Below are 15,632 nucleotides of genomic sequence, written 5' to 3' on the forward strand. Positions count from 1 at the left end.
GGATAACATATGTTGAGATACTGGAACGGTGTTGAGATGATTCGGAGGATCGATCCTAGTGACCTTATAGAACCTGGAGAAGGTGCATGGTAAAAAATGCACCCTTGGACACACTCGGACCGGCTGGCCAGATCCTTAAAGCCGAGATGATGACGTCCATCGCTCAGTCTTTGTTTAGACCTTGGAGTCTTTTCTCTGTGATAGATGAACAGTTGGTCTGAGGATCAGATGGCTAACATTCTGCCTAAATAATACCATAATCTGCACACAAAGATTAACGATCCATTATCCATCCATTAACGATGAAAACACAGTTTTAGCTTCAAGGTCATTCCACCAGTCAAGCCAAACTTAAGAGGCAGTTCTTCCACTCTGGCTGTTTTAAAAGACGTTAATGGACTCCAGCACAAGGGGGAGATCCTGCAATAGACTCCTGAAGAATCCAATGCCAGAAATGTTACATGAGGCCCCAAGTGAGATCCAGTCCAAGGTGATGACTTGCTGTTGTCGAGCGGTCCCTAATGAAATTTAGATATTAGAAAGAAAAGTTAGCATTCTGGGACCGAGGCAGTGTGCGCACTGGATCCAGTCCACTATTCTTAGCATTGTTGTCAGCGTGCTAACCTTGTGAGAGATGTCATTTTTCATCTGTCAAATAAAAAGCAGTGCTCAGCACGCATGCAAAGAGAGAGCTTTATAGCTGCAGCCACATTTTCTGGTGTTTAAATCATCCAATTTGTTAGTCCGATCTATTGTTTATCTATCATCATAATGGATGGGCTGTCAGGGATCAAGTCCTGACAAGTCCACAGCCCTGGAAAGAGTAAACAACTAAAGAAAATTTGATGGGATTTAAGGGTTAATAATAATTTCCAGACTCTCCTCAGTTGTAAATAAAAAGGAATGATGCTCACCAAGCCATAGGTAATACAGAAACTTCTTTGGAAGAAGTTTAGGTAGAAGGTTTTTGTAGATGTTATAAAAACTACCCCCGTCTGTACCTTTAAGATCCCCAGACTCTGCACCATAGGTGTCAAACTCAAAACAGGACCAGAACATGGCTCACTGCCACATTTCATTCAGCACATGTGAACTTATTAAAAACAATATTTAAACAGGCTATAGTGCTAAACATTTTCACATCTAGGATTCACAGCAGATTGTAGAGCCAGGACCTCCTGCCTTTCACTGCCGTGACTCCCAGGGATGAGTCGCTGGTTAAAATCAACATCACCAGGCATATCTGCTGTGTTTGATGTAAACAGACCAAATCAAAAGTTGCTGATGCTTAGAGGGATTCATTAGTTGACTCCAAATCCTTAATATATCACTTACAATTACAGGTTGTCTGAAAATGTTTCCTTTAGATGAAACAGACTAAATCACAGAGAGTTACCAACAAAGCAAATGGAGACACACAAACCTCAATTTCTTTAGATCATCAGTGCCCAAGGGTGTTGCTTTGATGATTCCTAAAAGAAACAAATCACAAGTTGTGATAACAGTCATCTCACTGACCAATAAATGCCACTTTCACTGCTGTCGGTTTGGTTGGACCTGGTCTACGGTTAACTCTTTCCCCCAGAGGTCAGAAAATGGAATTTGTGCCAGTTTGGTTGTGCCCGTATTAAGAATTTAATTTCTTTATCATGTCCCACTCCACATGGGCTCATATGTAGCCAACAATATCCTGACTTATGATCACAAAATAATTCATTCGTTTACACTGATTGAAAATGTCAATGATAAGTCAATTTCCATTCTACCAGCACTTTGTTTGACTTTTTATTCAATAACACTCAACACACTCTGCTTCCTTCTGTGAATTCATCATGACTGAGGTGAGGAAGAAAGGACTGAGAAACAAACAAAGATGAGAATGTGTGTCTCTGTTAAATGGGACTGTCCTGTTCCCAGTCCTTTTCCAGACTTTTTAAGTTGGATGAAAGCATTTGAAGATCATTTTCAGACACTATAAAGATGACAAACCAATGGCATGTAGGGTCCAATAGTCTGAGACTTTTAATATTAAATAATTAAATATTTATAATTCTGCACTGTTTGAAGTTAATTTGCGATACTGACCACGCGAACCGATTTGTACTTCAGGTCAGATGTTCGGACGACTCTTTGATCGATTTGATCTAAATTAGATCATAATGTTTTGCACAAAAAACTAAATGAGTGCGTGCAGCCTAGGCCAAATAGTTTCTGTTGACTCTTCCTCATCCAAATAACATCCTCTTCTACTTTCAAAGCCAAAGTTTATTTAGCATTTCAAGCAATTTTATTACAGTCAAGTGCAAACAGTTATATGCTTTTGTAGTCTCATTTGCATTTATGATTATCAGATATTTGTCTTGGCAGGACGGCGGTAGGAGCATGGGGCATTTGCAAGGCATGACTCCAAATGCAACAATCTCATAAATTAAAGGGAATGAAGGCATTTAATTGCCATTTTCAAAACAGCTTGAGTAAACTTTTGTAAATGGCTTCATTTTAATGTGATTTGCCCCAGCATGAACATCTCTACTTGTTTTTTTTTTTCTTCAGTTCTCACAGTGGGTGCAATATTTATTTATTTATTTATTCATTTATTTACAGTAAGAGCTGAATCCTGGTCAGGCTCATGGTGGATCTGGAGCCTATCCTAGGAACGCTGTGTGCAGGGTACGAATACACCCTAGATGGAATGGAAGTGCATTATTAGGTATAAAAATACAGTGGAACCTCGACATACGAACACCCTCCCTTACGAATTTTTGCAAAAATTGAAATTTTGCAAGGAATTTGCATCCAACAAACCAAACTGGACTGAACGGCGGCTGAGTTGCGAGTACCCCTGGGAGCCGTTCAAAACTTGTTTGCGTCAGTGGAAAGCCAAGTGAAGCCAACTGAAGCGAGTTTACGAATATTAAGATTTTTTTCGGTCAGCGAAAGCAGTTTCGAAAGAGTCAACCCACGATACCAGCCTTGTCTTTGGCATGCTTTCAAAGGCTAGGTGATTTTTCATTTTTTTTGTTGACCGATTGGTGGCATGGGTGGTCTGTTCTATTTTTAGCTCAAGATTGGTGACATGACTTCCTTTGAGGAGCCTTGACATGGAATGCTTGGCTTGGGTCAGTTCTTTGTAAGCAGCCATTCAGTTTACATATACTTCGTCTTGGTAATATTGGTCATATTTTTGGGTGGCTGGAACGGATTATCTGCATTTACATTATTTCTTATGGGAAAATTGATTTCGCAATACAAATTTTCGCCTTAAGAACTTGCCTCCAGAACAAATTAATTTCATATGCTGAGGTGCCACTGTATTAAAATTTGATGGCAATGTCATCGAAAAAGTTCAAATTCAGCTGTACAAACTCAGAAAAGCAAGAATAGAATGAAAGTATAATCATATATAGGCTACATTAATGCAGTGAAGCAAAAGTGCCTGTAAAATTTGAAAATATATCTAAGTTTAGAGAAAAAAAGAGAGTCAAAAAAGTATTACGGTGGTGTGAGAGGATGATTTATTGTTTATGGTCTCCAGCTGTTAGTTGTTAGTTGTCTGGTGCAAGGAATGGTAAGGAGTTCAGTGGCAGAGGATCAGAGAATGTATGCAGGTGATATGGCTTTCATTTGGAGGAAGACATCATCATCATCATCTTTATTCTGAATCAGAACAAGTACTTGTATATAAAAGAATAGAAATAAGACAAAGATCGAAACCAGGAAATGTACATTAGAAATGAATAACTAATCAAGAAAAGAACAAGTATTTTATCCAGAGTTTTGGATCTGGACCTGTTTCAATAACATTTGGCTTGAGCACATGGAGACTCCCTGGACAGGATACCAATCCCTTCCAAGGCACCATGCACTCACAAAGGAGAGAAGGGAGAATTCTGGAGAATCTGGTGGAAGACACACAGATAGTAACCTGGGCTCAGGATTGAACCCAGGATCCTGGAGCTGTGAGGTAGCAAAGCTACTCATTACATGGAACGAGGTTCCGAGCATGGAACCTTGAGGACCAACTTCAAGGCTCCAGCAACTGGACCTTGATTCATGCAGCCGCAAGTTTTATGAGGATTCCTGTTACTTCAGGGTGATTTCCAGGGGGTGATTTTCAGGGTGACTGAGGGCAAAAGTATATGGGCGCTGGTATGCAGAACACATTCCTGCATACCTTTCTAAAAAAACACTACCAAGTGCCCCTGCTGACTTTATTGCTCAAACATTTACACAATTTATTGGCTTGCCATTGACTCACTCAGTTCCATTCACTCGGTAGACATAGCAGGAGGGGATCATAACAAGTATGTTCCTCAGAATTATGACAGAAGTATGAAAAATTTTCTAAATCAAGAGAGTTTGGAGCTCTGTTGAGAATAGCAATCAAAGCGAGAGGATGAAAAGGTTGTCATTTACTCTCATGTGCATACTCTTAAACATATTTAGGTCTACAGTCTGTAATTTTAAATAATATTACATTATGATGCATCCTGTTAATACATGTGTTTTATAAAACATGTAATTGTACATACGTATAGCCAAGGCCAACATATGGTCTTGGGATGGACTTCTTCAGGGTAAGGATTGTCTCTGATTTTCAAGTCTCTGGATCTGGTTCATATGGTTGGGGTCAAGCCCCAGCACCACCAAACTGCCACTGTTGAGCCTTTGAGCGAGACCCTTAGCCCTCTCTTTTCCAAGGACAGTGTATAATATCTGCCCCTACACTATGACCTTCTGAAGCTTCTGCTTCTGGATCTGTCTACTGATGCGGCTCTTTCATCCCTCTGCAGTGGCTCCCTGAAGCATTGAAAAAAAATATGGGAATAAATAAAGGTTCTCCAATGGAATACCTCTTATTTTCCAGATCAAGGTGGTCCTGTTACGTTACAAGAAAAGTGTTTTAATATTTCATCACATGCTGCATGTGTTACCGGTCACCGCATGCCAGGTGAACCGTTTCGACTCCCGGTAAGCTAACTATGAATAAATCCAAAAAATGTCTTGGAAGAAAATAGAATGTTTTATTGCTTTTTGCTTTAAGACATTTCCAGAACAAACAAACAGCATTTGCTGAAAAGTATAAAGCTTGAGATGAACTGCTGCGGAAAGCTGAGCAGAGCAACAAAAAGGGTTTCCTTTTTGTAGTTCTATAATTTCATAAATGCAACAAACTAACTGGATATAAAATTTTATTTGCCGTGTTATCTTAATTTTAGCAGTCAAATTTTAGTTTTTGTGGCCCAGTGAATTTTATTTTGTGTCAAAAGTTGTTGAAGGATGTTGAAGGTTGCACACCCTGGTCTAGGGCTGGTGAATCATTTCCCACTGTGTTTTTTTTTGTCAAATAAGTTTTATTCAGTCATCAAATATCCTTGCAACAATCACAGGTTCCAGGATTGATTTTCTGATATGCACAAAAACTTACAAAAACTAACATACAACAAAAGAAAGAGAAAAAGAAAAAAGAAAAAAAAACACACACATTAAATATAACATCCCTTCCCCAGCCTGTTAATATACAATACAGTGACAATCAAAATAACCTTTAAGTTACAACACATTTGTATTAAGGAATACAATTTCTCTTGAGGTAACAGAAGAATGGGCCCCAAATCTTGTGAAATTGTCCAATGTTGCCTTTTAAAAGGTGTCTAGTTCGTTCCAAGTGCAAAGTAGATATCAATTCCTCAAGCCACAACTTGGCAGCAGGAGGAGTAGCCTTTTTCCAGTACAGTAATAACAGCTTCTTGGCTGTTGTCTGGCTAGTAATTTATGGGGCTTCTCTCCAAATTCAAAGTATTTCTGTTTAATGAAATGAAAAGCTCTATTAATTTTAGTAGAGACTATATTATTGTATCCGTACCTTAACTGTAAAATTTTCTTATAATTATCTAATGAGGGGTTTAGTGCATTTTCAATATCTAGCTGATGAATTTGTTTTCTTAAATCAGTTCATTTTACTTTGTATAATTTATTCCGGGACCCTTGATATGATAAGACACAACCTCTTATAAATGCTTTTAACGTTTCCCAAAGCAGTCCTGATAAGTAGTATCAGATAAGTAGGACTCTTTGCTGTTGTGCGAGACCCTCAGTTTAGCAGGGTATTGCAGTCTATACTTGACTCCGGGTTTATCCTTGAGCAACTCCCTCGCACGTTTGAAAAGTGCGCGTCGCTTTACCACAGCAGGCGGATAGTCCGGAAAGATGTTGATTCGTTGGCCCTTGAAGACAATCTGCTGCATCCTGGCCGCCTTTTGCATTATTTCTTCCATCTCGTGGACATAATGCAAGCGCAGAATGAAGGCTCGAGGTGGTTCATCACTTCCAAGATGGGCACGTAGAGCTCGGTGGGCTCGATCCACGTGCGGAGGTTTCTCTAACGTCAACGCCTCTGTGAGAAGTTGGGTAACGAAATCTCTTGGCTTCATTCCAGATTCAGCGCCCTCTTTAATATTCAATATGCAGATATTTTGTCTTCTGCTGTGACTTTCAAGATCTGTGCATTTTTCTGTAAGTTGCTCCACAGTACGCTTTAGCTTTCCCAGATCATGTTCCATCTTGACCACTGTGTCAGAAGAAGTGGAAGCGTAACTTTCCAGGCTCATTAGTTTTGCAGCGTGATCGTCCACCATGACCTTAATCTCCGAAATTGCCGCGCTAGCTTCGTTTTTAAATGCTAACAGTTCTCCTCTGATAGCGACAGCGAGCTGTTCAATCTTTGAGTCTATCATTTCTCCAATGTCTGATTTAATTGAAAGAAGTTCCGCGCGAAGGGAAGAAATCGCGTTGAGGATGACTGAACTGCCCGCCTCTGGATCATCCTCCTCAGGCGTTTCTTTGACACTAGAGCTGGAGGCTATCGCGGCCTAGTCTGGGATTTTCCGAGGTCTGCCTGGCATGTTAAGAAAACTGAAAAGATTAAATCGGCCAGTACTTTCTAGGATGTGAGACTATAATTTAATCAATGTTCACATTTATTGAAAAGATGTTCTGACGGAGTTATATTAGATTTTTTACGGAGCCGTCGTTAAGTGCGTGCTACTCTCTCATCTCTGTGTTTTTTAATTGTAAAATTATAGGAACCTGTTTCCTAAACTGAGTTACAAACAAACTCTGCCCTTTTGTATCCTTCTTCAGTTTGTGGCTTGCCCTAACAAGAGTTTTGATGGATGTTTGTTATTTACGACTTTAATTATTCCACATGCTTTGTTAAACAGTTTATGAAAGCTTGTTATTATTTCTACACATGGATTTCTTTACACAATTGACATCAGATGATTTCATGCCGAATGCAGTTTGTTGTTCTGCTCTGAATGAAGGCCTTCAGGCACTCCACTTTCTTCAGGCACTCCACTTTCTCCACTTACTGATAAAGCAGTATTCTCAGAACGTTTCTTAAAAATCTTTATCAGAACAGTCAACACATACTGACAGTGGACAGCAGTCATGACCATCATGTGGCTGACTCATTTGCATGTCTCATTTACATTTCTGGCATTTGGCAGACACCCCCTATCTAGTTTTTTACACCTAAGCTATTTAGAGTTAGGGGCTTTGCTCAGGGGCCCAGCAGTGGCAGCTTGGTGGACCAGGGATTAACGCCTTAACCACTAATCTACCACACCCCCCTCTCGAATGTCTCAATAGCTTGCAACATTCAGTAAATGCAAGCAATGAGCAACATAATGAACATGTGTAGCAAATCCAATTTGCTTCTGCTCCACTGTGCTCCACTCACTCAGGTGAGATGCAGGAGATCCAGATATGCTCCATAAGACACTCCATGCTGTTTGGTGCCCAGTTGGTTCAGTTCTTGGTCAACTTGTATTCTTATTTAAAACATTTTGGTTGAATTCACGGAATCCCCGTCCACTCTCATCTCCCATCTCAAATTATTATCATCTCTCATCTTGGGTTTGTAAGAGGGAGAGATTTCTTGCAGGGAAAATAAGGAATACAGTGGAGCCTCGGCATACAAATTTAATTTGTTCTTAAGGCAAACATTTTTATTGCGAAACAATTTTTCCCAACAGAAATAATGTAAATGCAGATAATCCGTTCCAGCCCCCCAAAAATATGACCAATATGACCAATACAAAGCGTATGTAAACTGTATGGCTGCTTACAAAGAACTGACCCAAGCCAAGCTTTCCACTCAAGGCTCCTCACAGGAAGTTGTGCCACCACCAAGCTTGGGCTAAAAATAGAACAGACCACCCACACCACCAATCTGTCAACAAAAAAATGCCCAAAAAATCACCTAGCTTTTGCACGCATGCTGAAGGCAACGTTGGTATCGTGGGTTGATTCTTTCCAAACAGCTTTCACTGACTGAAAAAAATTCGTACAATTCATAAACTCGCTTCTGTTGGCTTCACTTAGCTTTCCACAGATGCTAACAAGTTTTGAACGGCTCCCGGACGTACAGGCTCCTTAGCCGGTTTGGTTCGGTTTGGTTAAATATATGCCGAAAATGCTTTGTATGCCGATGCAAATTTCTTGCAAAATTTCAATTCTTAAGCCAAAAATTCATAAGGAAGGGAATTCGTATGCTAAGTTTATGGGAGTTTTTTCACTGCAGTGTTTGCTGTGCACTTCCCCAAGACACTGTTACATTTGCTAAGCTAGAAAAGTTCGGGAACTTGCCAAACATCAAATAACAACAGGAATGCAAAAACCACAGTTCCACAGTTCATCACTTTCAGATGCATTGGTGTTAAGACACCATTGGAAATGTGTTTTTATTTCCTATATGCTATAAAACCAACAAATCAAAAGCTAACTTAAAGCAAAGAATCTGTTCCTTTTGAGATACTAAAGTACTATTTGGACAGGATAAGATGTCTTGGATAATGATAAGTGATCTCTAAATAAATCAGAAAGATGAGCCGTCACGATGTACATTAAAATTCCATGCAAGCTACGAAAGCTTTATCGTAATACAAACTTTCTGTGTTGTCCTTGTTGTAGGTCACATGATCATATCATGAATGCAGGCAAAACCTGTGCTTGGAACTTTATAACTTTCCTTCTCCTCTTTTAACCCCTTTTCACAAGAACACTAGCAGAACAGAAACAGACGTATGGGACATCGATGATATTCTGGCTGTGAGTCTGATCTAAAATGACGGAGAACCTTACACAGAATTTTACTGGTTCAAGATCAAATCTGAGCTGCCTTTTTAGATGAACAAGCACTTGGAACATCTCAGAGAGCAGAAATGGGTTTGATATCAACATTTACTTTGAAGATACAAACATTTGTATGGAAAAAAACAACAGTTTTTATTTATTTGGAACTTTTCTATGAGAATATCGCCCCTAGTAGGCTAGGGAAAAACAGAAATATTTAGGAAACACTAGAAATTCTGAAAGTGTCTACTTTCATATGAGCTTCATATTAACCACCACTGTGGAGTGAGACATGACAAAGACACTCAATCATCAACATGGACACTAGAAAACAGAAATAAACTCCATTATTTTGGCTTCTGGGAAAAAGAGTTAATCATTCAGTCTCAGTCTATAATTGATTGAGAAAAGATTGAATTATTTTTCTATTAGATATAACACAATTTTTACCCCCATGTTGATTTAGACAGGATATTTATTAGCAATGTCTATTTCTGTGCAGCTATCAGTGGAAAATTTATCCTGTCTAAATAGGGCTTTGTTAATCATTTGGGGAAGATTACAGTTATGACGAGTGTAAAGAGTTTGTTTTAAATAGTCTAAAAATTATTTACAGTTATTAATAAATAAATAAATAAATAAATAAATAAATAAATAAATAATTGATGATTAATATAGCATAATATTGATATTATTAATATATAATAATATATAATAATGAATATAATAAACATATTAATTAAATTTTATATTAAAATGAATTTAAAATATTTTTTTATTCGTTTATTAGCTATAAATGTTCATATCATTCGGTTTTCTTTAACTGTCATGTAAGCGGGAACATCAGACGTGAAGTCAAAGCTCAAAAAAAGTAGAGCCATGCCTCTCTAATCAACCCTGTAAATACCTCATTAAAATTAAGTGCGTTACACAACCATTTGCGCTCATGAGGCAGGTTATGGCTTGATTCAGATCTGCTGGTGTTGCTGTTCTGGTGTATAATTTACAGTCGAATGTGCTCCAACAAAACTGTTATTCTAAATAAAACTGATATTCACTCGAGAGCTATTACAAAAATTTGATGCGACATCATTGGGGTTCAACCGAGGCGAGGAGATACGGTGGCAAAGACTCCAGTAGTTCGGCTGGAAGTCGTGTAAAAATTGCAAACAGAATGATTCTTTCTGTGGGAAAAAATTGTGATTTTTTCTTCTTCTTTTTTTTTTGCAATGAAAAATGAAAATAATCTTCAAGCTATTTTATATATAATTTACTTTTCACATGAAAACATGACCACCAGAGCTTCTTGTATTGCTCAAGGGCTTGAGCTTCGAACTCATGAGCTTCTGATCAGCAGTCCTCAGAGAGAAGAAAGAAAGAAAGGAAGGAAGGAAGGAAGGAAGGAAGGAAGAAAGAAAAGGAGAGATGGAGTGATTGAGTGATATAGGAATCTGTTTAAAATTTTTCACAGAAAAAAATTTATGTATTAATGTATTTCTTGCAGCAAAATTTACACAAAATTCAATTCACGCTTTTAGTACATGACTACATTTAAAAATAGAAAATTCCTGAATTTCACTTGAGTACATTTTCGTCTGGATATACAACAATATCGTAGCCGTTAGTCTCACACCTTCACAGACAGAGTACATAACCTTACTGTATTAACATCTCATTAAAATTGGGTTAAAAAAAAATGTGATGAAAAGTGACGAATAAAACTGAGAAACCTTTATGCCCTTATATGGTAAAAAATCCAAGCTCCAGTCTAGTCCAGTCCAACTCTAGTCCAATCTGGGTGTGGTTATTTTCCCACAGTTGCCCTCCGGGGTTGGGGGGTTCGATTTGTGAGTGTGTGGAGTTTGTGTGTTCTCCCTGTGCTTCAGGGTTTCCTCCGGGTTCTCTGGTTTCCTTCCTCAGTCCATATCCATTGAGGGCAGATGGTGTGTGTGTTTGTGCCCTGTGATGTGTTGGTACCCCATCCAGCCTGTCCTCCAGCTTGTACTCCAAGTCCCCTGTGATAGCCCCCAGGTTCCCCAGGACCCTGTGTGAGAAAGGTGCTACAGTAATACAGACAGACAGACAGACAGATGGATAGATGAATGGAGTGACCGAATTCTCTCCAAGCTTTTTCTCCCTGTGATCATTTCTCACAGTAATTAGCATAACGTGATCAGCACAGCCTGAAGCTGGCGAGTGGAATTCTTCAGAAACCTGAAAGCAGTTTAAACAGTGAGGCACTTTTAATCACGTTCAATAGCTTTGCGTATTAAAGCATATTACATTTGTTCTACATTATTGAAGCTTTTGTATGCTAATCGTATATCTGGTTGCACTCATCCTAATAGAATACAGTCAAATTACTTTCCAGAACATTCTTACCATAAGGCCGCTGACAGGATTTTTTAACATGTTCAACTCGAATCATTTGTTTTGGTTTAGATGGAGTGCAAAGCCTGTGCAAATTGAAGCACATGAATTACTCAGTCTTTCAGCAAAACATTATCAACTTCTCATTGTAGAGATGTCTTTTTGCCCAGATGAATGTTTGTCTGAAGGCTACCAGGGAAACACAATATTAGTTCATGGCTGAAATGAAACATCTGTTTAAAGTATGTTAGTGCTGAGCAGATTTCACTTGTCCCCCCGTGGACCGAACCCCCAATTGTTTTTATGATCTTTTGTGGAAGGCATTGCGTTCACCTTTTCAACACTGGGCTGATTATAAGTGTTCTAGCAGATGCCGGAGTTTTTCGGAATGGGATGCGAGGGAGGAAGCAGAGCAGCGTTAATGCAAACAAGCTCAAAGCAGCATGGAGGTCTTTGTGTGCGCCGTGGAAAGCCTTTCCTTATATACTGCAAGCAACAACAATTAAGGCGGAATGGCAAGAAGTCAAACAGGAGCTGAATAATAATTTAAACAACAGGAAAGAGACGGAAACAGATCTGAAATCTGCTGAAAAACATTTACATGTAATCAATGCAAAAATACCTCAAAGGTATTACTAATAATTTTTTTTAGTATTAATTTAATTTTATTACTAAACCATTATTACTCCTCTATTATTATTATTATTATTATTATTATTATTATTATTATTTTATTTTTGTATTTATTTAATTTTTTTTATTAAAGCTGCTGGAGAATGAATTTTCTGCTGGCACTTTTTGCTTTTTGACACCACTATAAAGGCGACGATGTAAAATTCAACGTCACCCAGACGAGGACGAGGTTCCCCTCAAGGTTCCTTCCTCGTGTCGTCTCATGTTTCTCCTCTTCCTCTTCCACCATCTTCATCTTTCTCTTTTCACTCTACTTCCTTTTTCTGCTTCATCTCCTCCTCTGCTTCTTCTTCTTCTTCCACTTATTATTTTGTTATTATATTTCTTCCTCCTCTTTCTCTTCTTCTTTATTATTATTATTATTATTATTATTATTATTATTAATCTTTTCTATGTTTTCACCACTGCTGAACTTTTAAATTCTCCACATACAGGGTTCATCCTATGTATAACCATATAAAGCCTAAGGGGGTCGGCTCTGGACATTATAAAAAATCGCCCTTAATATAGTTTTTGTGTCTGAACGTACGAGTCTTATCTCAGTTAAAAGGACTTTCTTGGCTCCAGTGTGTTCTAACGGAGCCGAATGCACCGGGTCCACTGTAGAGCATGTTGTTCTCTCTCTCTTTCTCTCTCTTTTTTTTTTGGTTGAGTCTGAAGGGAATAGATCAGGAGCCAGAACTTCACGAAGCTTCGCCCGCCCCCAATAGCTGATCAGATCAAAGTGCTGGGAGAGGAATACACGGGAGATCTGCTTCCACATGTGAGCTGAGGAGGTTCTTGGGGGCAGGAGGAGAGGGGGTCATGCTCCTACTCCTCCGAAGTCTTCACTAAAATCACAAGTGCACAGGGAGGTTAGGACCGAAAGGGTACAGGGTTTTTTTTTTTGTGTCAGTGAGAAATTCCAGAGGGCCTCATAATAGCCACCTCGCTTTGGTTTTTATTTCTGTCCCACTTCGGCTGTAAAATAGAACCAAAATCAATTGGCCCTTGAAAAACTCTTCTGTTTTTTATTCAACGAATGTCTGCCTGATCTGATTAGTGTCTCCCATGTCTCCTATTTAAGCATTACATACTGGCTTTCGGTGGGATCTTAGCCATCCCTTTAATCCTCGCTGAGCCGTTGTGCATTAAGGACAACAATGCAGCCAAGAGCCAGCTTGTCTCCACCATCTTCTTCGTGTCAGGAATTTGCACCCTGCTTCAGACCACCATTGGGACCAGGTTGCCTGAACACCTTGTTTACTCCTACATTCCCTAATCACTATTCCCTAAGTAATACAGATTAATTCAAATTCGAACAAATGGTGACGTAGCCTCCACATTTTGTCCACCCTCAGGTTGCCGATCCTGCAAGGAGGAACGTTCACTTTCATCACACCGGCGCTGGCGATCCTGGCCTTGCCAAAGTGGCAGTGTCCAAAGGGAGGCATGACCCCTGACCTCAATGCCACGCTAACCTCTGTCTCTCACCTAGACCCTGAGGAAGTGTGGAAAATGCGCATGAGAGAGGTACACGAGCATCAGCCATGTTTCAGCCAAGGAGTCAAGAATTAAAAATAAATGAAAATAGGCTTCAACTTTTAAGACTACTTGATCACTTATATTAAAGAAATGCCTTTTGTTGTTGTTGTTGTTGTTTTTGAGTGTCATCTACCCAAAAACATCCATATTTGGTAAATTCATGTTAATTAATATCTCGGATTCCCTTCCAAAAGAATCCACATGACTGAGAAATTTTCATTTACACTTCATCATTTACCAAGAAACAAGTAATTAAGTAAACAAGTAAGTATGCAAATAAGTAAATAAATAAGTAAATATGTAACAAGTGGAAAAAAAAAATTAAAAGTTAAAAAGCAAGTGAATAAGTAAAACAAAGAAAGATTAAAGAAAGCAAATAAATATTAAAGATTAAAGAAAGCAAATAAATAAATAAAACAGATAAATATGCAATTAAGTAAACAATGAAGGTATTAATAAATAAACAAATAAGATGAAAAATTAAAAGATAAAAGTACATAAGTAAGTAATTAGGTAAGGAAAGTGAATAAATAAGATGAAAATTAGGTAAGTTAATACATATGCGTGCAAATAAATATGTTAATGAGTAAATAAGCAAAAAAATAAATAAATAAAAAGATTAGTAATATTAACTTAATCTTTCTCCCAAATTCTGTGCTTGTAAAAATAAATCTTTTTTAAACATCAGTATCTAATGACTAAAGTATCACCAAAATATAGAGAAACAGTGCTTTTTTCTGCAGTATGTTTGACTTATTAAACCAATTTAAGGCTAAAGGTATACTTTTTAAAAATAATTCTAACATTTAAAGTACAATCACAGAAATAGGACTTACTGTGTTCCACTAGGGGGCGGTGTATCCTCCTCAGCACACTCCCGCCTCCTTCCCCCGTCCCGGGCCCGTGTTTTTGGCCAATTCTCTCGTTCAGAATGACTTACAGGTGAAGCTCTGAAGAGCTGATAGTGACAGTAAGTTTCCACTAATGAAGAAGAAACAAGTGTAAGCTGTTTGTAGGAAGAACAGATGGAGCAAGAAATAACATGAGGTTTAAAGTGCTAGAATTCTGCAGACGATGGAGTCGTGTACTACAGAGGATGCAAAGCTGGAATAACACCACAGATACAACCACAGGTTTACCCCCAAAGGCAATCCCATGGCGAGAGAGGACACACCCAACGAGACCTGCACACACACCTGCTCAGAGCGAGAGGGCTGAGGAATTCTCTGTGGGATCAGAGGAGTGTCAGAGTTTCAAGTTTAATGAAATATACTTATATAGAAAGACATGATTTCACATAAAAGTGTCCCAAGAAACTTGAAGAGCATTTCTCGCAAGCTTCTGTGAAGTTCACTACCAAGATAAAGTTCTGTCTGAGCTTCCAAACTATAATAAGGACTTCCTCTTTATGATTTTTCCTGATCCAGGTCATATATATTGGTTCTGGGCTGTAATACTGTAAGAACTGGTCGAAACTGGGAACCTCCACTGGTTTGCAGATAGTTGCCTGTGTTTAATGTTTGCTCCTTTCCCAGATCCAGGGAGCGATCCTGGTGGCATCGCTGCTTCAGGTCGTGCTTGGACTCTCAGGGCTGGTGGGATTCGTGCTGAAGTTCATCGGACCCTTGGCTATCGCCCCAACCATCAATCTGATCGGTTTGTCACTCTTCATCCAGGCTGGGAAGAAGTCAGGAGCACACTGGGGCATTTCAGCTCTGTGAGTCTGTGAGCTTGTTGCGTGTTGCTGAGACACTAGGGAGAAGGTCGAGGCGGCGGGTAATTCAAGCTGAGGCAGAACCCTGAGGAGTCATTAATTCAACCTGAGGTAGAAGTTTAACAGCCCATGAAAACATAGGCAAATGGCAACAAAAATCTAAGGAATTATCTCAATCTGAGGCAGTAATTAA

General features: G+C 38.9%; 1 protein-coding gene across 1 annotated transcript in view; it reads left to right on the forward strand.

Annotated features, from left to right (window-relative positions):
• Positions 1-15,632, forward strand: part of si:dkey-106n21.1 (solute carrier family 23 member 2) — a 55,138-nt gene that overhangs the window by 16,233 nt on the left and 23,273 nt on the right. The window contains exons 3-5 of the mRNA XM_058396248.1: positions 13,268-13,425; positions 13,542-13,713; positions 15,261-15,442. Of these exons, the coding sequence (XP_058252231.1) occupies positions 13,268-13,425; positions 13,542-13,713; positions 15,261-15,442 (512 nt within the window). The remainder of the gene's footprint in view (positions 1-13,267; positions 13,426-13,541; positions 13,714-15,260; positions 15,443-15,632) is intronic.

Source organism: Hemibagrus wyckioides, linkage group LG08 (assembly GCF_019097595.1).
Source record: "Hemibagrus wyckioides isolate EC202008001 linkage group LG08, SWU_Hwy_1.0, whole genome shotgun sequence".
NCBI classification, from domain to species: Eukaryota; Metazoa; Chordata; class Actinopteri; order Siluriformes; family Bagridae; genus Hemibagrus; species Hemibagrus wyckioides.